Source organism: Paramisgurnus dabryanus, chromosome 10 (assembly GCF_030506205.2).
Source record: "Paramisgurnus dabryanus chromosome 10, PD_genome_1.1, whole genome shotgun sequence".
Classification (NCBI taxonomy): Eukaryota; Metazoa; Chordata; class Actinopteri; order Cypriniformes; family Cobitidae; genus Paramisgurnus; species Paramisgurnus dabryanus.
In genome coordinates, this window is record NC_133346.1 from 25,755,525 (window position 1) to 25,783,431 (window position 27,907).

The 27,907-nt window shown below is 36.7% G+C and overlaps 1 protein-coding gene across 2 annotated transcripts in view; it reads left to right on the forward strand.

The window, feature by feature from the left end:
- The window catches only part of ror2 (receptor tyrosine kinase-like orphan receptor 2), a 134,691-nt gene that overhangs the window by 91,360 nt on the left and 15,424 nt on the right, over positions 1–27,907 (forward strand). The window contains exon 2 of one of the 2 annotated variants that reach the window (XM_065240636.2): positions 20,640–20,720. In XM_065240636.2, the coding sequence (XP_065096708.1) occupies positions 20,640–20,720 (81 nt within the window). The remainder of the gene's footprint in view (positions 1–20,639; positions 20,721–27,907) is intronic. The other variant, XM_065240637.2, reaches the window with a different exon arrangement.

The window sequence follows — 27,907 nt, forward strand, 5'->3', positions numbered from 1 at the left end:
AATAAGGAGAGCACGTCACAAAAAAGAACAGAAACTCAAATACTTTTATTCGTTTTGCCAATCTGATAATTATTTAAGTGTAACATATTTAATTTAGGCTTATTTATTTTATTATTTTTTCTCAAAACAGAGACTTAGCCTAATCATCATCTGTTGATTTAAATCTACTTGTGCATGAAACTAAACCCATGGGGGAAATTATGATATTTTAGGCGATTTATTTATAAATGAGTGAACAACGCGAATCCAGAAAGGAATTTATTTATTTTTTAAGACAGCCAGTCTGGCAGGGCTCTTTATTTTGCGAGCTGCCGCTGTGGGTTTTGTTTAGAAGGGATACAGCAAATGCCGAAAAGTTTAGGATTAGATTTGGAGGTAGGATTATTAGGATGAAAACAGCGGCTCTGGCTAAATGAGATACAAATACATTCTACAATCGTGTGAAATTTTGTGTTTAGAGTTGGATTTGGGTGAAGGATTAGAATAAAACAGTACTTATACGGCAAGATTTTGTTTGCTGTATCCCTTCTATCCACAACCGCAGGCGTGGCGGGGATGTTTTAGGCGTGGCGGGCTGCCACGGTAGAATGTATATAGCGGAAACACTGTGGCATCTGGTCCACAAATCTGTAATGTCTGTAAAGTGTGTAATGTGTCAAATGAAGGTAACAGAAAGTTTCTTCCTGTTTCTTGCTGTAAAATATAGCCCATTGACCCACATTGGGTGGTTTTGCCGATTCGTAATAATTTTAAGAGCATAACAGTTATAGACTGTGGAAACTGCTCTCCAGGGTGGAAAGTTGAAGTGTTCTTTTTGTCAATGGATGTAAATTATTGCAACATGCTACTTGGCATTAGCCAGTGAGTTGGCCTATAACCAGATGGTTTCTCAGTTTTATTGCAACTTTTGTCAACCTTCCTATCCGAGCATTAAATGCTGCAGAAACTGTAGTTTGTGGTAAGTAGACAGTAGTGTTAGGCTAATATAGAGCCATGTACACATTACCAAATTCCTGCAACACCACAGCTCAACTCTACTTATGACCCTCTACTTTACTTATTACTTATTACACCTACAGAAAGTCACGATTGTCTGTGTTTAAAGGCCAAAATCTATGGTCTTGTAATATGTATATCTGGATTAGCACTGGTTGTAAAAGTTTTCAGTAGTTTTTGGCATTTTGGGGCTCCTGCTGGTGGTCCTTAACACATCTAGTTTGTTTATTATAGATTACTAAAGACATTGGAGTGAACCTTATGATTCCTGTTGTGTCTTTATTCTTTTTCACTTTCCGTTTTCGTTTTTCACACCTGTGATGGGTTGAACTGGGTTGTGATGAGGTTTCTGCTAGACCTCTGACCACAAACATAAGCCACCAGATCAAGATTATATGAAGAAAAATAATGTATTTTTCTCTTTTTGGTTTATGACCTTAATTTCATAAAATGCAAACATCTGATTTTTAAGAAAAAAATAAACAAAGAACATCCAGCTTCTTCAAGTGAAGCATGGAAAGTTTGGCTTTCATACTGTAGTATTAGAAAGAAACGACTCCACATGGTTAACCATAATGCTGATTCGGTTGTCTGGTAGAATTAACGGTCAAGTGAAAATGTACAGGAGAAAAAAATACTAAAATTTTTCCGGAAGGTCTTAAAACTGCCTAACATTAGAAGCTTAACTCCTTTAGTCTGGGTCTTTGTTGCTTCGGAAACTGATTATAAAAGATAAAGGTAAAAAAACAACATTGACGGGTGTGAGTCCATGTTACCTCCAGTCATCTGGATTGCTGCCTTTGAGTTTATCCTGTTGGGACCTTATAAGGACCAGAATGCCAATATTCCTCTAAGACCAGTCACATGTAACACTCCTCATTTACCCATCGTTATTCCATTTTAGGTGGGTGTGTAAATCTTTGTGTAAACATTTGGTGCTTCCATTGCCAGAGGGATCTGGAAACTTTAAATCACGTCCAACAATTTCAGAGAAATGGGGTAAGGGCTCTTATTCCAGTTTACAGCTCTGTGACATTGTGCCTGATCCGCAGCAGTTGTCACGTGTAATCCTCTTATTCAATCAAGGGCCACAAACTTGGTTATTAAATGCTGCTGCTGCGTTTTTCCATGAAGACTGTTTTAACTGATAGAGTTCTAGGAAACTGTGTTATTGTGAACTAGAAATGTATAAGTTAAAGTTTAAGGCTAGCCTGTATAAGTTTACATGTTGTTCCTGGGTCTTGGCTTCATGTGTGGTCTGTACTGGAGTCATGTGTCAGATGAAATGTCATTCAGCTAGCAGAAAAACTGTATACAAATGAACATCCTTCAAGTCTTCTCATCTACTTCCTCATTACTTATCTGATACAAATCCTATATGACCAGCTCCTCACTCAATGTGCTAGACCAGGGGTCTTCAACGTTTTTTGGGTCGGGACCCCTTAGATAAGAGAGGCATGGAGCAGGGACCCCCTAATACTAAATGTGTAAAACAAAGATATTTAAGTAAGCAGTAAGGTACGAGAGGCTGCCTTTTCGTATTAGGCACAACGCAAAGTGGAGTAAAGTACAACTGATGACCAATCAGAATCAAGGACTGGAACTGTTTTATAAATAGAAACAAACCATATTGTCACACAGCCATACTATATTAAAATGCATCATTTTTTTGTTAAAGTAGATTTAGTTTTTATATTAATATAATAATAATATTATATTATTTTAAGGTATTTGCAGTGTAATATATTTTCATTTTACTGTGAATTGGACAAGGGCTTTCATTTTATAAAGATGACTTATCATGGTGAATGGCACAAAGACTGTCTATTCTGGTGGGGATAGAGGTTGTGCTACTTTATAATTCTGAGGTCTGTTGCCTTTCTCGTGTATCATCATTGTCACGAGTTTAAGTAACTCAGGTTTATTTTCTGTATAGCTTCATATCAGACTCAGGAGAACAACATGCAACGAGTCCGAGCGCATCTCTTTGGGGAAACAGTTTGAGAGGCGGATTTCAACCTGACTATGAATCTTGCACAAATCACCATCACGGCGCGCGTTTCATTAATTTTAAATGCGAGCGATAGTTTTGTCACAGTTTAAAATGCAGATGCGGTGTGGTGTCATTTGCCTGTTGAATTACCGCGAAACACCCGTCCAAGTTCAGAAATATAGATGAGACAACATGTCGCACTGATTCTAAAATGACATTCTGAAAGAAAGACACACATAAGATTTACTTGTTTTATGATGACTTTTCTGTTGCTAGTGCTGCTTCCTGAGTGGACATTTATAATCTTTAGATATTTTATTTTGGTCCGCTGGCTAAACTGAACGCGCGCATTCAAACCTATGCGGCCACGCACGTGCACAACTTAAAGGGGACATGTAACGTTTTGTACATATATTTTTACGTTTTAAGCAATAAATAGCTTGTTGTTAAACATCATTTGGCGGACCCCCTGCAGTTCCGTCGCGGACCCCCGGTTGAAGACCCATGTGCTAGACAGTCCACATTTAATGCATAATGCCAGATTTTTTAGCCTTGTTTAACTATGAATATTAGTGATGCAACAATACACTTAGTTCACGGTTCAATACAATTTTCTGTTCTTGTCCACGGTTTTCGGTACGGTTTCGGTTCTGATGCCTTGGCATATTAAAGTGTTTTTAAATAATTCTATGCTTAGGTAACAGGAACAGTGAGATGTTAAGAAGCAAAAATACTGGTTTTAATTGCAGTTCTCTTTATTTTATATAAATGCAAAAATCATCTTAAATATTTCTAGTGTATTGATACAATAATATAAGATATAATTAAATAAAGACATATAAAAATTATATCCTATTCAAACTAGGGAACATGTGAATTCATTACATTACGTAAATTGGCTATTTTATACACCTGTACTTAGTAAATTAAATTTTACATGTACATGAAGGCTATACACTGCACTACTGTTAAATCCAACACCATGCTGTCTGTGTAGAAACCAAAAATGCGTTCCTCAATCAAGATTACTGGTGGGATTTATGTTAGCATCAGGCGCATTCTCTTCTTGAGTTGAGATTTTTCAACTTGCGCGGAAGACGTGTTTGAGGCACATAACGCGCGTTTGCATCAATGACAAGCCCAATTTGCGTCAATGACAAGCCCAATTTGCATCATTCGCATTGCCCCACGCAAATTTGCATCTTTTTTACCATTGCTAAAGAATATTAACCTCTTATGAAATGGCTGAATTTCCCACAAGAGGGCGTTTTTTATTTGTTGCTCCAAAAACGTGACACCCAAATGTAGCATTATAAGTCTTGAATGAGAAGTGAGATTCGAACAAATGTCCGGTAGTGAACTAATTGTTTACAGTTTTTATATCGTAATTCGGTCAGAAACGTCAAGATTGTGAGGCGGACAAATCGGTTTGGATTAAAAGGCTTTAATATTCCATTTCCTTGCACTCTTGGGGATTTATGATCAATTTGTTTTGGCCGATTTCACCGAAGCGGATAAAGGGAAGATTTTGAAGGTAAGTAAACAAACTTAAACCACGCCGCCCGGTTCAGGTAACTAATAACTAGATTACAGTTTTATGATTGCTATAAATCATCTTATGCTGTGTGTGTGCGCTTAATTGAATCCTGAGAGTCTAAGCTTTCAAACGATGTGCTGCATGACCAGGGTTTCCCGCAGCACTTTGCAGTTCGGGGGCCGCCTAAGCTGGGAAACCCTACCGCCTTAACTAGGTTGTCAAAAAATAATATTAATTTTGCTGCACAAAAGGCTGTCAGTGCATCTCGGAGAATTGCGCGGATGCGCTTCACACCACGAGTGGGCACGCGCGCCACACGACTGAAATGGGAGTGGTCCATCACTGTTTGGAGGATAACTAGCCAGTTGATTAAACATCTGGGAGAATAGCACGGATGCACTTCACACCGCGGCACACGACCGAAATGGTGCGTACTGTCTGGAGGATAGCCAGTTGATAAAACGTGCATCTGTGAGATCTATAAGTGGACTTATGTTTTGGGTTTATTTAAGCCTGTTATTGTATTAGTCTTTAGTTCTTGCTAATGTAAAGTTAGCTAGCTGGTGATTTTGTTGTTTGAGTAACCTGCTAGATAGGTTGCATGTGCCTGTTGATTAGATATAATTGTTAAGCACTCTTGCTCATGTTATTTATGTGCATTATTTACATGCTACAGTAGTTACACTCCTTTAAGATAATGTCATTAATATTGGGAAATAATCAGTTTTTACAATCTTCGCACTATCTATCATCTTTCGCCAGACGTTCTACAACATCTGCTTCAGTTTGTGTTTATTAACCCTTTAGTTTCACTTTATCACGCAGGTATTCCTGTTAGAGGTATCTGTTAAAAACATTCAATTCATCTAGTATGTGTTCATTTTCTATCATAGTTTCTTTAAATTAAAGTTTTATTTGAGTGTTTTAAATAAAAATATTTTCATCATGACGTGTACGCCCCACCCCTTTGATTGCCACGCCCCCGGCTCCGCCTAACCCTACCACCTTAACTAACAACTTTTCTGCGGGAAACCATATATTTTGAAAATTGAATGCTTCAAAGTTATAATGAAGTTTATGCAGCCTTACTTCTGAAGGTGAGGTGTCCCGTGTACGGCACAGTGTTCCTTATCAGGTTAATGTTCTTGCTTTAACCAGATTGACTATAAAAAGGCTATGATCATTTATTTTTATGTTGTGCTGTCAGGTTGAATTTTCATTTATCCTTTCAATATTTGCATTATGTCTGTAGGTCAAACAAAAAAGGTCAAGCTATTATATTGCATAGGTTGGTCCATCTTTGTAGTTTTTTTTATGAATTACAGCAAGTAAAAGTCAGCTGCAAATGGGGTCTTCATGTGAACATTCATTTAAACGTGAGTGCCACATACATTACAATGTTTAGGGTACAATGCTGATTCCACTTTATAGTGTCTTAACTCTACAGGGTCTGCAGCAAGTCACGTGATAATAACACCTAAACATTACTATTAAAATATTATAAATATGACTGATACATAAATATTATCACTGCTCACTTTTCCACTGTACTTCTCATTTTGTATGATGACCTATTATACTTTATAGATTTGGTCTTGTTATGACTACCAGAATTTTTGCTAATAAACACAGAGCCCAGAGAGAGTGAGTTTACATCTGAGGAGAGAGAGCTGTTATTATTCTATAATTTGTGTTGAAGATCTGAGAGTATAGCTTTTGCACAGCCATGTAATTACAGTACACACTACCCCTAAAACGGATTTATTCGGGGTGTTGTGTTTTTAGTGTAATAGACGTGTTAAATGCTACGCACTACTCTAGAGGTCATTATGACTCCATCAGGATCTGAAAACCTAAGAGGCGACCCAAGACCAAAGTGGGTTTGGGTCTACAACATTGTTTAGTGCCTTGGACATGGGTTGGAGCTGATATTAGTGGCCTTGGGAATATAAAATAAACATTCTTTTGTAATGTGGTAACATTGATGAGTGATTGACTTTGCAGCGCCTGCATGACAGCAATTTGAGAACTTCAGAGTAGGGCTATAACGATTAATTGTGCAAATGCATGTTTTCTCAATGAATTAATTTTAAGCCCTGAACATCCAAAAGCCAGAGGGTGCTCTCATAGAGAAACTCAGATTGTGCCACAGGTCTTTTTAATGACACACGATTTATCGTAACATCCCTACTTCAGAGCGTATTGGTATAGAGATGTAACGATTATCGGTTTCTTGGTTAACTGCGATTAAAATTGTCCCAAGGTTAGTATGACGCATCATTTTTAAATTACCTGTGTTTGTGATGACAGTGCTTTACTGACTGAATTTAAATCCAAAAAAATTAAAGGCGCTTGCAAGAGCTGAGTTAAAACACTTGTCTGCATCAGGCAGGAGAGATGGTTAATGTCCCCTATTAACCATTTCTGATTTCTAAATGTATTTATTTTGATGCAAACACTGTACTTGAATGCTTGTTACCATATTTAATATCCCTTGTTTAAAAAAGAATAAAAGCAGCTTTTGTCATTTGAAAATTGCACCCTTTCAAAGCACAATTTTTGTAAGATTAATTTTTAATTGTTGGCTATATGCCCTTCATTATTGGATTAACGACCAAAAATTGCAATTGAGTTGTCTGGATAGTGTACATTTTTAAAGCTATCTCTACTTTTCAGGACTTGGTTGCATTCCCTGAGGGGAAAAACTGCATATGGGTTTGAACTACAAACAAATGTTTCCCTTTCTTTTGAAGTATTTTCCAATAGCCCGGCCAACATTTAGTTAACTGCAATGGTGGTCCTGAAGTTCTTGCATTAATAACAGATTTGATATATTTACATGTGACAAACAAACTTGTTGCTTTATTGCTGTAGTTCTGCCATATTTTATTATTATTACTGTGTTTTGAAAGCTCATAGTGAAAGTATAATTTTGTGAAGTAACTGTGTCCTTGCAATTTGTTTTGATAAAACCTAGTGTCTTGTAGAGCTGCACGATTATGACCAAAATCATAATTGACGATTATTCCCCTTGTAATTGCGAATATTAATGTTAATGATTTGATTTTTATATCATTTATATTCCTTCAAAGCTTTGAAACAATTCCAGGCGGATTTATTCTTTCAAATGGTGTGAATTCATCAGAAAAACATTACATTTCAGCTTGAGTAATGCTTTTTCCTGTCACTATTCGCTGTGTGTGTGTGTACAAGAATTTTTTTTTTTGGCTCGCACGTTAAACAGGAATTTCATTGTCAAGGATTGCTATGACAAAATCTAGCCCCAGCATTAGAGCTATGGATTGAGTTAGAACGCCGCAATGCATGCATACAAAATTCTGTTTTCTTACATGACCAAACAATTGAAGTGAGCATAATCTGACTCTCATTTCAATATCGTTTTTATTTATATGATTGTCTACAGGCAGAAGTCGCTCTTAAAGTGAAAGTACCCTGTCACTTTGAACCTGTTGTCAGTGTCTTCTGTTGTTTGATAACACATTAATGACTAATAGAAAATCACTTTTGTAGCCTTGAAAAATATTTATTATATTAATTTAGACAGCGAAGACATTGTTCTCATTTCATTTATGACTGTTTATTTGTTTTATCATGTTTAATTAAGTGTGTGGGGGCATGTGCTTGTGTGTGTGTGTGTTATATGATTGTCTACAGGCAGAACTCGCTCTTAAAGTGAAAGTACCCTGTCACTTTGAACCTGTTGTCAGTGTCTTCTGTTGTTTGATAACACATTAATGACTAATAGAAAATCACTTTTGTAGCCTTGAAAAATATTTATTATATTAATTTAAACAGCAAAGACATTGTTCTCATTTCATTTATGACTGTTTATTTGTTTTATCATGTTTAATTAAGTGTGTGTGGGCATGTGCTTGTGTGTGTGCGTGGGTCACTAGCGTATCCCAGAATGTAAGAAGAATGTGAATACACTGGTCAGAAAAATCAAAGATATGTTAACTAGATCAATAGTAAAGCATCTTGAAGAGGCATCCTTAATTACTAACTTTAACTTTTACTAAACTTAATTACTAACTTTAATTTAAATTTATAATCAAGTAACACATAAACTGCTGATACATTGTTACAGCTGAGGTAGACTGCAGTGGTTCTGCTGGGTGTGAGAGATGCTGACGAAATAAACGCATGTTGATTTTCGCTGTTGCTGTAAACGTGTCATGCATTGTTTTCGAGCTTTGAACACTTTTAAGGCAGTCGGTGCAAGACAGACGTTAGAATGGCTTATGGACATGCTAACATAAAGCCTACATTAATTAATGCTTCAAATTTACCGCTGTATTCAACACACAAAACACCTGACGAAAACGCATGATGGTCATGATACTAAATACAGTGTCAAGAAAAAGTATGTGAACCTTTTGGAATTTCATGTTTTTCTGAATAAATTTGTCATAAAATGCAGGGCTCGCAAAATTTTTTAATCCCTGATAGCCCTTCAGGCAGGCACTCTTTCATTTTTGGTAGCCCGAAATGAATTCAAGTAGCCCAAATAAAAAATACACTGTTTAATGTAGAACATTGATAAATCCTGGATTTCCATGTAAGCCAACTTATTTCTGCCCATCCCCAGCTAACAATTTGGTACCCAAAACGGTCCCCTAACATTAGTTTTTGGTTTCTAGAATGTTATTTTCCAAGGATTTTGTTTACAGTTTTTTACAATCACTTTGCTACTATTTTCAGAACCTTGATGTCATTTTTCACAACTCTAGATACAAAACTCAAAACGGTAATCACTTGTAACACAGGCTGTCTAGTGTTCAAAACATTGCATTGTGCATTCACATCTTTAAAGACATCTTGCACTTGCACAATCATTGTTTCAAAACACAAATTTACTGTGAAATACCATGGAAACATAACTATAGATCACCCACACACAAGCAACTGATAGTTTCACTAAGTCATTGTTTGTACAATCATTAAGTATTGTAGAACAAAATTGGTGATACAGATTTCATTATGGTACATGCAGAGCAAATACATATCTGTAAAAGTTCTGCAGTAGTAGAGAGAATACGACAGACACATTGGAATCATTGAACAAAGTTTGTAATGTATTGATGAAAACACTACAGTACAATCACAACATAGGTCACATCATTTCACAATCTGCACTCAATCATCAGTAACAAGTTGGCAGAATTGGACAAGCAATTACAAGGGCCTGGATCTATACAGTACAGTGATAATTGGTTCATGCTCCATGCTTATTGGTTACAATGAACCTCATTATCTTGAAACTTTCATGATTTTCAGTAAACATGGAAGATTCTTTGTCTGTTTCCATACAACTATTACGAATAATGCAACAGTTACTTATCATTTTGGGCAGTTGTATTGATTGATAGTTAGATCATTGTAAGAAAATGAATAGACACTTATTTGAAATGTGATGTGTGAATAGCCTTTTGAAACAGTAGTACTTTGATGTTAAGTTGTGTCATATTGAACATTTGATTTTGGTTGAATGAACAAATGATCCAAGTTTTATGTGTATTGTATCCAAGCAATTGAGAAAAGAGTTAAGAGTTTTGAAAAATGTGCATTTTGATCTTTGGTTGTGAGTTTTGTGTCTAGAGTTGTGAAAAATGACATCAAGGTTCTGAAAATAGTAGCAAAGTGATTGTAAAAAACTGTAATAGCAAGGAATGTTTTCTTAAAGAAAATAAACATTCCCCTAATGTTATTTTTAGGTTATTTTAACGTTCCCCTAACGTTAGAATAATTGAATGTTATATTACTGAATGTTATATTATATGAATGTATTATAACACAGGTTATTTTTAATTTAATTTAATATAATAAAATACCTCAACACATATTTAGATAACATGGTATTTGATCAAATATATAAACAACCAGTGACTTTAACACAATATAGAAGACTTAAAACAGATATTTATTAAAAAGGAATAAACATTTAATTCCCTTTAGGTTAACAGATCTTACCATAGCCGTTTATTTTCGCTAGAATAATGTTAGACTCTGAGGTAAAACGAAATGACAAACACACATTCTATTCGCTTTAGGTAAACGTAATATCTTACCACTGCTGTTTAGTCACCTATCAAAAGCTTCTAACATCATATTCTCTTAAAGGAATAGTTTACTCATTTTCAATATTAAAATATGTTATTACCTTAACTAAGAAGAGTTGATACATCCCTCTATCATCTTAGTGCGTGCACGTAAGCGCTGGAGCGCGCTGCTACACTTCGATAGCATTTAGCTTAGCCCCATTCATTCAATGGTACCACTCAGAAATAAAGTTAGAAGTGACCAAACACATCAACGTTTTTCCTATTTAAGACGAGTAGTTATACGAGCAAGTTTGGTGGTACAAAATAAAATGTATCGCTTTTCTAAGCGGATTTAAAAGAGGAACTATATTGTATGGCGTAATAGCACTTTTGGGAGTACTTCAACTCGCCTGAAAAATCCGCTCCCCTTCTCCCTCTCATAATGGGAGAGGGAGAGTGTTACTGCGCCGAGTCGAAGTACTCCCAAAAGTGCTGTTCCGCCATACAATATAGTTCCTCTTTTAAATCCGCTTAGAAAAGCGCTACGTTTTATTTTGTACCACCAAACTTGCTCATATAACTACTCGTCTTAAATAGGGAAATGTTGATGTGTTTGGCCACTTCTAACTTTATCTATGAGTGGTACCATTGAATGAATGGGGCTAAGCTAAATGCTATCGAAGTGTAGCAGCGCGCTCCAGCGCTTACGTGCACGCACTAAGATGATAGAGGGATGTATCAACTCTTCTTAGTTAAGGTAATAACATATTTTAATATTGAAAATGAGTAGACTATTCCTTAGATAGCGTAGACGTGTCAAATCGATCGGAAATCACTCAAATCTATTTTCCTTCTCATATATTTAAGTTACTACCTGAAGAAAGAAAAAAGAAACGCTAAAACAATGTTAGTCTATGAAGTAATTTTTTTTTTAATGAATTGAGTTCACGCTGAGCACAAGAGCAGGCAGGTGCTTGTGAAGAGCGAAGCCGGCAGAAGCGCGTCCAGAGGGTCGCGCGCATTTCAGAAGTGCACATTAAAGGATGGGTTTATTTATGCTTTCACTTCATTTCCTGACAGTTTCACTTGTTACGTGAGGATAATGACTGACAAGAGGACACCGAAATACGTACAATACAATTACCTAACTAAATCTGAGACAAAGCAAAAACATTAAAATATTATTTCCTACCCAAAATAGCCCGACGGGCAGGGCAAAGATACATTTTGGTAGCCCGACAGGAATTCACAATAGCCCCGGGACGTCGGGCTAGCGATTTTGCGAGCCCTGAAATGTCATCTGATCTTCATCTAAGTCAAGGTCACAATTGTGTCAAAGACACAAACAATTCTGATCTTTCATGTCTTTATTGAAAACAACAACAACAAAAAAAACTCGTAGTGCTTGTGGAAAAAGTATGTGAACCCTTGAGCAAATGACCTCAAAAAAGCGATTTGGGTTTTAGCACACCTGGAGCTACTTTGACTGAGTAAAAACCCCTCAAACTCTTGGAGTATGCTCTGCACAAGAGGAACACGCTTATGTGAACTGTATCTCGCCAAAAAGAGATTTCAATGGAGCGACGGTGAAGAATTTATGCTTTACATAAAGCTGGAAAGGGTTAACACGTTATTTCAAAGACTTTAGAAATTCACCAGTTTACAGTTAATAATCTACAAATGGAGATGCTTTGGGGCTGTTGCTACTCTACCAAGAAGTGGGCGCCCAGTCAAAATGACAACAAAAGCACAACGAAGACTCATCAGTGAGGTAAAGAAACAACGCCGAATGACAGCCAAAGATTTGAAGGCATCATTGGAACTTGAAAAGAACATTGCTGCACGCCTGAAGTTTGCAAAAGAGCACATTGACACTACACAACGGTATTGGCAAAATGTTTTGTTGACTGATAAAACTAAGATTGATCTATTTAGAAAAAACACACAGTGCTACATATGGCATAGAAAGGGCACAGCATATCATCATGAAAAATAATCCTAACTGTAAAGTATGGTGGAGAAAACATCATGATTTGGTCTGCTTTGCTGCATTAGGGTTTGGCCAGCTTGCAATCATTGAGGGAATGATGATATCTCAAGCATATCAGACAATTCATCAAAATAATGTGAGAATGTCTGTACGTCAGCTGAAACTGTGTAGAAGGTGGGTGATGCAAAAACACTGGAGCAAGTCCACAACAAAATGGCTTCAGAAAAACAAAATCTGCCTTTTGGAGTGGCCAAGTCGGAGCCCAGAGCTCAACCCAAAGATATGCTATGGATTGACTTGAAGAGGGCCATACACATGATATGTCCAAATAATATAAGCTAAAGCAGTTCTGCCAGGAAGAATGGGCTAAAATTCCTTCTCAACAATGTGCAGGTCTGATCCACAGCTACAGGATGTGCCTGGTTGAGGTTATTGCTGCTAAGGGGGGGTCAACCAGTTATTAATTCTATGAGTTCACTTACTTTTTCCACTGCCATTTTGAATGTTAAATGAGTGTGTTCAATAAAGACATAAAAGATCAGAATTTTTGTGTAATTATTTTTAAACACATTATGTTTGTCAATACCCTTGACTTAGATGAAAACAAATTGGTTCAGAAAACCATAAAATTCCAAAAGGTTTATATAATTTTTCTTGCCACTGTATAACACAGGTTTTTGGTCTATAACAGGGGTGTCCAAAGTCGGTCCTGGAGGGCCTGTGTCCTGCAGAGCTTAGCTAAAACTTCCCTCAACACACCTGCCTTAAAGTATCTAGTCTGCCTAGTAAGACCTTGATTAGCTGGATCAGGTGTGTTTGATTAGGGTTGGAATTAGAGATCGACCGATATATCTGTTTTCCGATATTTTCCCCGATATTTGATCATTTTCCGATGATCGGATATCGGTTTTGTAATATCGGATTGACCGATAAACGAGAGAATTGAGAATTGCGCGCCGGACGCATCCTGAGGAGAGGAGCTCACAGCAGCAAAAGCAGCGTGCACAGCACATATGACGGCGGAGTGATCCGACTTCATTAAAAGGACTTTGAGTATACTTACTTTGCATACGAGGCATTTATAACACATCTTATTTGTGCATTAATGTGTGTTATGTTAAATAAGTTGATATATTAAAAGCAATGTATGCAGCTTGTCCAAGAATAGAGACGAACTCACAGAGTCACGCTGGCTGATCCATAAAATCCGGTCCCAATAACGACGTTGCTTTGCATGAATAAAACAACCATGGATTAATGCTTTGTGGAATTAAAACCGCTAAATTAAATTCGTTTTTCTGTTATTTATGCTTATCATTAGCATCGTAAAATCACGTTCATATTGCTGTTCACTTACCGGGGTTGAAGGCTAAAGCACAGCCACATTTTTAAACAAGATTTACCCTAAGTTATATTAACATTTCCCAGATAGACATTATTTTGCTAAAATATCTAAATAAATGTCTGTGGATATTAATTAATTATTTATTACCTCCGCAAGCGGTCACAGTTTGATACAGTTAATGCGCGAGTAAATGCATAGATAAACAGCGCTGTCAACAGCCATTTCATAAGCTATAAAAACAAAATATTAATTATTCTGACATCAAATAACGTCACCAGTTAAGAAATGAGTGATATATAAGCCGTTTTGATTGTTACTTTCCTGAATGTAGTATTGCAGTCAGTGATATTATTTGTAAAATCTCTTTGCTAACTACTTGTTGGACTGCTGAAGGCTACAGGTTGCTGGTCAAAACAACGATATTATATCCCAAAAAAGAGACTTAATCCACCTGTTTTACTCTATAAACTATGTATAACAAGCAGCCAACTCTGCTATACTTTTCTCTCTCTCCCGCTCCGTAACCTGGCAACCGGAGCGCGAACTTTGGATCAGTCTATTTCTGACGAAATGTTAGGGGTGTTTGGAATGGTCCATGTATTGGGAATATAGTTTCTACATGATTCATTAAATTAATATTATTCTTCACTCTTTCAGACCCCTCTATTTATTACTTTGTATGCAAAGAGGAAGTGATTGTGGTGATTATTATTATTATTATTATTATTATTATTATAAGGGTTTGTTCAGTTCAGTAGTTTTGTAGTAATTATGTCAAAAACAGAAGTATAACAGTAAATAAAAATCGGTTCAGCATATCGGTTATCGGGCACATAAGCATCCAAATATTTGTTATCGGCATCGGTTTAAAAAAATGAGTATCGGTCGATCTCTAGTTGGGATAAAACTCTGCAGAGACACCGGCCCTCCAGGAGCAGGAGTGGACACCCCTGTTCTATAAAGTGGACCATTCAGTATTTGGAATTTACGGTATGTAGTCATATCAGATTTGGCAGGTGGCTGTTTAGCTTTTTATAAAAAATGGGTTATAATTTTTGGTTCTTGAAAACCAGAAAAGCATTTAACGCTGGACTTAGTTAGTTTAACCACAGAGTTACTGTAACTGACCCTATTGTCTAATGCTGTTCTAAAACTGGATCACACCAAAAGAAAGAAAAAAAGGAAAAAGAAAGAAAGATGGTCTCATTCTCTAAATGACAAATAAGAAGGAAAACAAACTCTGTTCTCCGGGTCATGGACCTCTGCCTTGTAGAAACCACTAGGAGCTGTTTTTCATGCTTGTCACCCAAGTACTTCTGCAGATGTGCTGGTTATTCAGGTAGTAATTGATTCAGCAGTAACTGAGAGAGGTCAGTGCTGTCAGTGTTTCCAAACTGGGATCCGGGGACCCCTAGAGGCCCCGAAAATGTACTAAGGGGTCCCAAGAAAGTATGAGAGAAATAAAGATAATGCAATATCAAGAAAAAAATCAAGTGTCCTGAACATTATTATTAGTGTTTTATATTTAAGATTTCATATTTATTTCTAAGTGTTTTTCTTTCTTTCTTTCTTTCGTTCTCTCTTCTTACTTACTTACTTATTCATTTAGCGTTTTTATCCAAAGCGACTTACAATTGCTATATATGTCAGAGGTTGCACGCATCTGGAGCTCAGAGACACAATGGTGCGTCACAGTGGATTCAAACCCGGGTCTCTCACCAAAGCCATGTGTCTCATCCACTGCGCCATCACCATCCCCTTCTTCATGCCATTCCAGCATCTATGGCTATATTCATGGCGAGAATTGGTTAATTCAAGTTGATCTATACACAGGTTAGGGGAGGGGCAATTTTTGGCCTATGGGAGGAAACCAAAGTACCGGGGTTATCCCACACTGACACAGGGAGAAAATGCAAGCTCGAACTGGGGACCTTCTGCTGTGAGGCAACAGTGCTACCCACTGAGCCACCCCAATTTCTAAATGTTTATTACTCCGTCCTTGCTATATACATACATACATCTTTAATATGAAATTGCTCCAAAGATGTAGGTGTCTTCATGGATGCTCAGTTTATGTGCTTTACTGTAGGAAACAGGCAACTATAGACGGTTTCATCAGACGCATGTGTATCTGATTGGACATTTACTTCCGTTTTCTGTTTGTTTAATGGTCTGAGTAGTGGCTAAAATGAACAAGTACCTCATCAAAAATTAAAAAAAATTTTTGTTTTCTTAAAGACAGGGGGAGATTGCGATCATGAATCACAACTACTGTATGTGAAGGAAGGTTTGGGAGCCGGTTTGTAGTTAACATTGTATACATTATAGTACACATTTTACACAGCAACATTAGCTCAGTGTCATTTTTTTATACTCTTTAGCTATGAAATATGAACTAAGGTAATCTACTTGTTGTTTATTTAGCTTGTTGTCAGAAATAAACTACTCTAAAATGACTTTGTTGTTATTGATTCTTAACCGAGTTTACCAGAAGTTATGTGTGTTCCACGAAGCCGTTTGTTTATGTTATTACTGCTAAAACAGTCTATACAGCACATTGTAAACACATATGCTGTGTAGCAAAAATTATTTTCAATTTGGACATCAAAGCTCAATACAAATAGTCTGTTGCACTCTAAATGTGGAGGGGAATGCAAATGCATTCTCGTAGTCGATTGAGCTTTACCCAACTTTTTGCTTTTGTGTCTTGCCTTTATTTTGTGAATCTGGCAACTGGTTCCGATCTAAACTGCTCTCCAGAGAATAAGATTGAGTGTTAACAAGCTTCTACATTCTCAGTCTGGCTGAAGGTGCACTGCCCCCATCCTGGAGCCGGACCCTCCCTCGGGGCGCCCCTGCATACTGCAGCCCTCATGTTGTTTGCCATCACTTCTTTATGAGCACTCAGAGTGACCTGCTTACCGACAGTTGCCAGGCAAGCAACACTCTAGAAAAGTAGAATCTGCTGTGAAAGGGGGTGATTCAGAGCATTGAGTGCTTGCAGGCACTTCAAGCCAAAATAATTAGATCATCATCTTTTCCCAGGTCTTTACACTAGCCCTTTTGTTGGACAACCTCCAGGGTCATGGCAGCTTTGCATTTACAGTTCTGAGCAAGGGATATCACAAAACGTAGACATAATCAATTAAGCTGGTCATTTATCCCCCTTAATAGGTTTCCATTTTTAAGGCCATGAACTGTAGTAGTACACTGTTAAAGGAAAAAAAACACAGTTTTTCAATATTTTACTATGTTCTTACCTCAACTTATTACATACCCGTCTTTAGCGCGTCATGATTGTGTTAGCATTTACCCTAGACTCAATTATTCCCTAGGATCCAAACAGGGATTAATTTAGAAGCCACCAAACACTTCTATGTTTTCCCTATTTAAAGACTTTTACATAAGTAGTTGCACGAGTATGGTGGCTCAAAACAAAACGTGGTGATTTCTTAAGCAGAAAAAAAAAGAGAACTATATTGTATGGCAGAAGAACACTTAGTTTGCAGCACTTCGACCTCGGGTGCAGTAATGTTGACGGAAGTTTGAGCGAGAGGGGGAGTAGTCAGGAGTGAGGATGTTACTGCATGCAGAGGTCAAAGTGAGTGATTGGAACTATTTTTGACATTTTTTATATACTCTGGAGGGCCGGGGCACTGCGGAGTTTAGCTCGAACCCTGATCAAACACACCTAAGCAAGCTAATCAAGGTCTTCATGATCACTAGAAAATCACAGGTGGGTAAGTTTGATTAGGGTTTGACCTAAACTCTGTAGTGCTCTGGCCCTCCAGGGTAAGCTTTGTGGAACCCTGGTGTAAGGGTATTAGAAACTAGATTAATTTCTGCTTATGTAAAATTGTATTTAAACACTATCTTTAGTTCATTTAAATATTTTAGTAACTGACATTGAAGCACATGTTATCTTAACATGCGTTTATAACCCTTGTTTAGAAAAGTGGTAACACATATTTGTACAACCCCAAATCAGAAAAAGTTGGAACACTGTAGAAATTGTGAGTAAAAAAGTAATGGAATAATTTACAAATCTCATAAACTTTTATTTTATTCACAATAGAATATAGATAACATATCAAATGTTGAAAGTGATACATTTTGAAATGTCATGCCTAATATTGGCTCATTTTGGATTTCATGAGAGCTACACATTCCAAAAAAAGTTGGGACAGGTAGCAATAAGAGGCCGGAAAAGGTAAATGTACATTTAAGGAACAGCTGGAGGAGGACCAATGTTTAGGAATAGGAATGTTGTCCCATTTTTGTCTAAAACAGGCTTCTAGTTGCTCAATTGTCTTAGGTCTTCTTTGTGGCATCTTCCTCTTTATGATGCGCCGAATGTTTTCTGTGGGTGACAGATCTGGACTGCAGGCTGGCCATTTCAGTACCCGAATCCTTCTTCTATTCAGCCATGATGTTGTAATTGATGCAGTATGTGGTCTGGCATTGTCATGTTGGAAAATGCAAGCTCTTCCCAGAAAGAGACGACGTCTGAATGGGATCATATGTATCTAGAACTTGGATAAACCTTTCAGCATTGATGATGCCTTTCCAGTTGTGTAAGCTGCCCATGCCACACGCACTCATGCAACCCCAAACCATCAGAGATGCAGGCTTCTAAACTGAGCGCTAATAACAACTTGGGTTGTCATTGTCCTCTTTAGTCCGGATGAAATGGCGTCCCAGTTTTCCAAAAAGAACTTCAAATTTTGATTCGTTGGACCACATAACAGTTTTTCACTTTGCCACAGTCCATTTTAAATGAGCCTTGCCCAGGGAAAACGCCTGCGCTTCTGGATCATGTTTCGATATGGCTTCTTTTTTAACCTATAGAGTTTTACCTGGCAAACGGCGAATGACACGGTAGATTGTGTTCCCTGACAATGTTTTCTGGAAGTATTCCTGAGCCCATGTTGTGATTTTCCATTACAGTAGCATTCGTGTATGTGATGCAGTGCCGTCTAAGAGCCGGAAGATCAGGGGCATCCAGTATGGTTTTCCGGCCTTGACCCTTACGCACAGAGATTGTTCCAGATTCTCTGAATCTTTGGATGATATTATGCACTGTGGATGATGATAACTTCAATCTCTTTGCAATTTTTCTCTGGGAAACTCCGAAAACTATTTTTCGTTGGAGCATTGGGGGAATTGGTGATCCTCTGCCCATCTTGACCTCTGAGAGACACTGCCACTCTGAGAGGCTCTTTTTATACCCAATCATGTTGCCAATTGACCTTATAAGTTGCAAATTGGTCCTTCAACTGTTCCTTATATGTACATTTAAATTTTCTGGCCTCTTATTGCTACCTGTCCCAACTTTTTTTGGAATGTTTAGCTCTCATGAAATCCAAAATGAGCCAATATTTGACATGACATTTCAAAATGTCTTACTTTCAACATTTGATTTGTTATTTTTATTCTACTGTGAATAAAATATAAGTTTATGAGATTTGTAAATTATTTCATTACTTTTTTACTCACATTTTCTACAGTGTCCCAACTTTTTCTGATTTGGGGTTGTACTATATATCAGCTCTTCCTTAGCCAATGTCAGCTCTGAAGGATACCACGTGAACATGTAAGCATTTGACCGATAATCACTTTGTTGTAGTGTTCATTTAGTTGGATTGTTAACAAAGCAAACGTTAATAGGCTAGATCCCTTGGGACACACATTCTAATAAAAATATCTTGATTGCACTAAAAAAAAAAAGTACATAAAAATGCACATGTAACCATTAAGCAATTATAACTTAATGGATAATGCAATATAAGAGCTTTGTTGTTCTTGTAGCTCAGTTGGTAGAGCATCACATTAGCAGTGCAAAAGTCATGGATTCAATCCCCAGGGAAATGCAATACGATACAAAAATGTATAAAAATATATTGTTCATAAGAACAAATGGGTTTAAATAAATCTTCAAAAATGAGATCATTACATTATTATCAGTATGCTTTAGTTTTAGCACTGACTCATTAATGGTTAAATTGTAGTGATAGAAGTAATTGAGGTTACGATGCTATGAATATTATACTAGAAAACAGCACTGGGTAATTATATGAAAGACCCAGGCTGCTCGTTTATAGCATGCCAAATGTGGTTGACGTGCACATTCCCATGGTACTTTTATTTGAGGGTAATTTCCATTCTGTAAAGAAGATTTTAATTTATTGGAAGAAACACGAAGAATGATGGTGCTTTGCAACATAGTGTGTTATTGCATGTTATTAGCAGAGCATAAATTATGTAATGGTTCCCAAATAGTTTTTCTTCTCAGACTAAACTCATTCAGTGTTAAACAAAGGATGTAATTAGCCCTTACCAACGAACCTGTACATTGAGCTTGTTAAATAATGGCCTGGTTGCCATGTAATAATTATATGAAAAATCTTTTCATGTCTTCTGTGTGATTTTATGTAGTGTCTTAGAATCCACACTCAAGTTTGTTTTATGGTGAACACGCTTGCCTTTGCACTGATGGATGAACTGTATTAGATCAGAATTTGCAAAACATGTTGGATTAAATTTAGTTTGAAGTGCACATACAAAGATTTCTGAAATGCAATGTGTACATATCATAACTATCACAAATTTTTGTGAAATAATTTATAACAAAATGTAACAAAACAGCTTTGAACAGTTTTAAAGTTTATAATGTATTAGTAGTGTTATCATTTTTACTAATACCTGTCTTTCTGCAGTAGCTGATGTGAACCTTTCGGAGTCTGGAGAGATTGAGGCTCTAGCTGAGGCCCAAAGTGGAGGTCTGCCAACTGTTCAAGGTATTGTACAATAAAACTTCACTTAACTCAATCAAGAAATCATATGCACACAAACACAGTATTTTTTCTTTCAAATGTTTTGTGAAAAACAAACTAAAACAATTGTCTGGACTTGAAAGGAAATGTGACACACTGACCTGTCCTTGACTCAGACAAAATTCTTCTAATTTTTCTCTTTTTTTGGTGCATGGTAAATTTAACCACTATTGGTCTGGAAGAACATGAGAGTGATTAAATAATTGCAATTTATGATTTACTCAAGGTCTCAAAGACTGCCAGTCTGTTTGGTGAGGGATACTTCAATGTTAAACCTTTCACAGAATCTCTTATCTGATTACACTCAATTTCTCTTGTCCTTTAAACATGCACATTTAAACTTGCACTTATATCACGCCATTCTAAAACCTGAGAGGTGTCCTTGAAATGCATGAAACTACTTCATTTTTAACTGCAAGTTTTCAGGTAAGGCCATTTATGTCAAGCAAAAGTGAATCTGTATTTGTGCTTTCAATGTGCATAAATCAAGTGGTTGCTTCAGGAAAAAAACACCACTTTGCTTTGGCAGGTCTATTTAATAGCATCTCAGAAAATGAGCACTGCAGAGACTGTTTATATTGGCCACAGGACCAAGAGGTATTAGGACTAAAGGAAGCTATAATAGTTTTCAGGTGCAAATGGCAGTGTCTTAAAACTATTAAAAAAAGAACTTGAAGGGAAAGACAATTCAGGACAGAAAACTTGCAGTAGAAAACTGCAAAAAATTGAGGAAGTAAAATTTCTTATTGTTGTGCTTGTGATTTTTGTTACTTTGCGTAGCAATGTCACATTTTAAATTTATGTTAACATTTTTGTGATAATAGAAACTTGTGTTTCAAGTAACAAACTCTAAGTTTAAATGCCTATATTTTCGGACCGTATACATATATATATATATATATATATATATATATATATATATATATATATATATATATATATATATATATATATATAGCTCAGTATAAGAGCTCAGAATATTGGCTCGTTTTGAGCTGGAGACACAAACTGTTTAAAACAAGCAATGAAGCGCATGACGTCATAACTATAGATGTAGGTGCCAAATCTACCTGGGCCTATAGACCTTTTGCAAGTAGACATCACAGTTGCATCACTGCAAGCTGCGCATGCAATGTGGTGGCAGAACAACAGTGGAAATGCATTAGACACGAGTGAAACGAGCAAGAAAATGTCTGGTTTTGCTGTTGAGTGTCAGAATATAAATGCCAAAAAAAGATGACCTTAATTTTTGTAGTATACCGTCGTCCATGGGCGAGGCTAGCCCCTTTTTAGGGGTGCTTCAGCACCCCTAAAAAGGAGCTCAGCACCCCTAAAACTTGGGGCAAGAAATTTAATTATTCTAAAATGTCCGTTCGTCTTTGACAAGGTTAAATAATGTCCAAAACATACTCCGTAGTTTGTGGTTTAAAATGTATAATAAGGTAGAAAATGAAAACCTCCCCCCTTAGCAAATGGTGTCATCCTCTTCTACTTCTGTGTACCTGCATCGCCCCGTTCGTCATTCAGCGCGAAACACACGCAGAGATAGAATCAGTTAAAAGTGTTGATGCAACTTTTTTGTTCAAATCTTACAAAATGTTTACGTTATGTTTATAATGAGCGAGTACATCACGAATCAATCTTTCAAGCCGTGTTTTTGTCTTATACTGAATCACCATGGTACACGTATAATAAGTATTTATTTTCGGATTATTTTAGTCCGGCGGGTACACTACCCGCGCGCTGCGGAGTAGTACAGTACCTGGGTGACTCGTCCATAGACTTAAACAGAGAGAAGTAGCGCCGGTTACAATGTTCTTCCGCAAGACGCATGCAGTTTTGTGCGTCTCAGTGGGAAAGTTGCATACGTGTGTCTCCGTTGTTAAAGTTTATTATATGATTTATCGTTAATTTGAGACTCATTTTAACAATCGGGAGTTATGTAAACATGACATCACTTGCCAGGGGCGTCAGTTTGTGTTGAAAAGTGGTGGGGACAAAAGATCAGATGAAAAAACATTACAGCAGGATGGGACAAAAATATTGAAGAATGGCTATCAAAAATGGGCCACACTGCAAAAAATAACTTTCTTACTTAGTATTTTTGTCTTGTTTTCAGTAAAAATATCAAACAATTCTTAAATTAAGATGCTTTTTCTTGATGAGCAAAATGACCCAAGAAAATACGTCTAGTTTTTAGAACAAAAATATCAAATTTAAATGATTTTGTGCATAAAACAAGCAAAAAAATCTGCAAATGGGGTAAGTAAAATTTTCTTGAATTAAGTGTTTAAGAAAAATGTTAAAGATGTTTTTGCTTACCCCAGTGGCAGATTTTTTCTTATTTTATGCACAAAAGCACTTAAATTTGATATTTTTGGTCTAAAACTAGACTTATTTTCTTGGGTCGTTTCGCTCATCAAGAAAATGCATCTTAATTTATGAATTTTTAGATATTTTTACTGAAAACAAGACAAAAAAAAAAGATTTTTTTTTTCTTGAAAATAATTTTTTGCAGTGCAGGATAAAACCCTCAACAATGTTGACTGCAAAAAATTATTTTCAAGAAAAAAAATCTTTTTTTTGTCTTGTTTTCAGTAAAAATATAAAAAAATTCTTAAATTTAATGCATTGCATATTTAATTTTGTGCAAATAAACTTGTAACATGTCTTGGTTCCCTTGACTTTCAGAACATTTTAACCAAATGCTTCCAATAAGTGGTGGGGACAAAATCAGCCATTTAAAAAAGTGGTGGGGACATGTCCCCAGCGTCCCCAGTGTAAATGACACCTATGTCACTTGCGTCTTTTCTGGTCAGTCGTCATGAAAACATGGCGTTTGGAACAGAGTGAAAACAAACTACATATCACTGTATACCACCAGTACCTGTAAGTTATGTGTCAAATCACTAACTGTCTGACTATCAAACTAGACAATAAATAGTTTTTAGTTTGTCACATGTAGACTAATATGAAGGGGAAAACGTTTTTAACCCTTAGTGCAGGAGTCACAAGTGTTTTGTTTTAGACATATAATGGTTCAATTAAAGGACTGTTAAAGGAAAAGCTGCAAATTAACAAACTATTAATAAACCTACCATATGTTGTAGGCATAAAAGTTATAAATTAGGAGATTTGACATTTTGATAAAGGCTTAAAACGATACACTGTATATTCACATAAAACCATACCCACACTGCTGCTGTAGCCCACCTTTTGTCCTGAGACTTTAATATGGCATTAATGGCAAAAATGTGCTAGCTCACCATTAATTAGAAATAAAAAGGTTGGCAAATAAATGCATCTGAAAACTCATCAGATTGATGCTTTAAAATCAACACAGTCTCACACCCATGGCGTCAATATTTGACGACACTTGACCATGCGTCAATATGTTGACGCGGAGGGTATACCTTTCGCGTCACTTTTTGACGAACTGGGGACTTCAATACTATTAGATATGCGAAATTAAACAGTTGTCAACTGACATTGGGGTTAGGGATAGGTTTGGGTAGGGATGTCATTATGTAAATCTAACCCTAAACCGACGCGAAAATGGTAGAAAATGGTAAGAAAATAGGAAAGAGAATTTCGCGTACCTGATAGTATTGAAGTCCCCAGTTCGTCAAAAAGTGACGCGAAAGGTATACCCTCCGCGTCAACATATTGACGCATGGTCAAGTGTCGTCAAATATTGACGCCATGGGGTGAGACTGGGTTGTTAAAATATGTTATTTTAAAAAAAATTCTAAGGGGGAGCATGCTCCCGGACCCTAGAGGGGTAATATTCTTCTCATCTTTTTCACCCCTGACCCATTTTCATGCCTGAAAGGTCTCCAAAAAAATCTTTATTTTGGAGTTAGTAGAACCAATGTTAAAATGATAGCTATTTAACAATAGACATATTATTGGTTTCTGTAGGAAAAAAGAGCGGGTGGTGGCAGCGGAGCTCATTGGGTGCTCAGCACCCCTAAAGCTCTAACCCTAGAATCGCCTCTGCCGTCGTCAAAGACACCTTTTGAAGAAAAACGTAGGTGTTTATCATTGCAATAAGCCCTTAAACGGACAGACTGGAGTGAGGAAATCATTTGAAAAAAAATTAATAATTAGAAAAGAAATTAATTAGAGAAGATGTCCGGTGTTCTGTCCAAGTGTGTTTCCTCTATGTATTTCTTACAGCGTTTTCATCATGTTACGTTTATAATTTAGTTAGAAGGATAAAAGATCATTTTTCTATTCCTACTTTATTACCTTATTTCTTAGCCTATGTCTTCTTCCTGTTTGTTCTAAAATTATGATGTTTACATACTTACTAAATATAGCACACACACACATGATGTAATATGTTATTATATAAACAGCCCTATACAAATTAATTTGTATGTAAACATAAGTGTTTTATAACAGTTTTGGAGCAAATACGTAGGCTATAAATATAAGGAAGAAATAATATAAAATAATTAAATATTTAATAAATGATATTATATATAGAATACATGAGAGTATTGCTCTTATATGTACTTAATTCTTTAAAAATAATTGATTTACCAATAAAGGACAATACATATACATTACATAGGCTGCGTTTACATTTTGCATTAACATGCGATCTCGGTGATCCATTCACGCAGATCCGATCATCCATATATCAGGACACGGCGCGTTTACATTTGTCACATAAATGTGGCTTCTGTATCTGGATGTGTGATCGGATCCCGTTCAGCGAGACCTGCGCTGGGTGGATAGCTGTCAATCACAGATGGCTACAGCTGTCTTTCGCCAAATGATTTAGGGTTGTCGCGGTAACCGCAATCCCGTATTGTATAGGGGTGGGACGGTTGTCATGACCACCGCACCACCGCGGTGGTGCAATGCCACCGCAGTGGTGAAGTGCCACCGGCGGTTGTGTGACGTCACATATCAGGTGAATGATTAAACAAAATAATAAGTAAAAATTGCAGTTTTTTTACACGTGAAATAATAATAACAAAAGTTGTACAGTAATTTAAAGCCTAAGATACAAATTTATAACATTGTTTTATATGTTAATACACAAATCTCCGCTACATTACCATGTATGGCGTTTCCACTAAACTGGTGGATTTTAGCATAACTCAGCACGTTGGAGTTTAGCCATGTCACTGTGTTGTGCGTCTGCTTTAGTTTCTTTTGGTCTCCAGTGACAGTGATACATACACATCACGTTTGTCTTTTGTTGTGAAATAAAAATTTTACCAGGTTAAAGTCGCGCGCATCAGGAAGCGCATTTAGTGAAACTTTATTTTCTTTCACCATTTAAACCAACCTAACCCCCCCATGGACCCCACCACCGCAACACCGGCGGTTGTTGTTGATGGTTCCACCGCGGTGGTAAAAATTTGCCACCGTCACAGCCCTAGTATTGTACAGTGTTACTGATAAGCAAACAGCAGAGAATAACTAGCAAACCCAAAAACCGTGATGTTCACATTTTAAGCTTTATTTTTTTTTAGCTTTAAAGGCTTTATCTTTTTTTATCTGCAACGTCCGCGCCAGGATGCACGTTTCCGTTACCTGAACTTGACTTTCACCCGCATGCTTTTCATCAACAACAAAATCCGTGTGAAACATGACCTTCCCGACTTTTTAGTCTGTCTGAATTCATACGTTTTTGATTTATGATTTACGAATATGATTGAACTAAAACAGCTAACAATTTCCTGTTCATGTCTCCCTCTATCGTATAGTAATGTAATTTACAAACACATTTATAAGTAACTTACTTTGTATAAAACCAACATTAAATAAATGTATTTGGTTAATGTTATTATGGTTTGTAAGTGTTTTCAAGTAACTTAAATGTGTTAAATGAGATAGAAACTGCTGACTGACCAGAAAGAAGCGCAACATTCACGTTAATATGTCGCCATGGAAACTTAAACATTATATTATAAAACATAATTTATTCAATTCTGCCATTAAATTTTAAATCCCTCCATAAATAGTGGAAACATGTTAAACATATGCCTGAATAAGTTAAATACAGTCAACCTTTTTTCTCCTAGGGGGTTTTTCACCCCGGGGAGGCAGCCTTTTTGGGCTTTACCTAGCTTCCTCTTCTATACGTTGCTTTAGTAATACGTGCAATTATAATATTGAGTCATAGCCGCAGCAAATTTAACTGCTCATGCTATCATGTATTCTGTTGTGCTATCTGTCGTTTTCTGTGCTTTTCACTGCTTCTATTTATGTAAAGCTGCTTTGAAACAATTGACTTTTGTGAAAAGCGCTATATAAATAAAAATAAAATTGAATTGAACAGTGTTAACATGCTTTTGTATATCGATTTATTTCAAGATACGTTTAAGCTAGCTAGCATTTCTCCACAAATATAAATTTGTGCGTCTCTCACCTGCGCTCCATGACATAACGTCCTTTATTTTTGACAGCTGTCAGTGAGATGAGATGATAGTGGGCGGGGTTTTGTGTGACGTTGGCCTGCAAATGCAGATACGATGGCTGGATTGCGTTTACATTACAATGAGATCCGATCACAAAGCATCCTCGACTACCTCTGCATCAGGACACACAGATCGGATAACATTCCGATCACAGACGCGTTTACACTTGTCTTTTCAATGTGTATGTGGACAACATCCGGATACAGGTCGCATGTTAATGCCAAGTGTAAACGCAGCCATACATGCACACATACTGTATCAGTAGCCAAGCCATTTAAAAATTTTATTTATCTAAAAAATAAACGTAACGTGGTGAAAACGCTATAACAAACATTACACTAAAGAGAAACATAGGGGAAACAGACTTCGACAGAACAACGGATCCATAAAAATCACATTTTAACACTAAAACACTTGCAGAGCTGTCACTTTCTGCCACCAGTTTGGCTCCGCCCACAAAAAGTCACCTCTGTTTGCAACATGCAAAAGGTCTATATGCACATGCATACCCTGCATACTCAGACACTATGCCACTGGTATTGTGTAATACAAGTACTCTTGAATCATAGTACAGTATGCCAGCTTCTGCAGAATACAGAATTTGTCATTAACTAACCCATGATCTTGACATAACTGTATCACAGTGTTGTAAGATGACAAAATTACATTTTTAACCTAACAATTAACCTCAGTTTACCCTTTCTCAGGTAG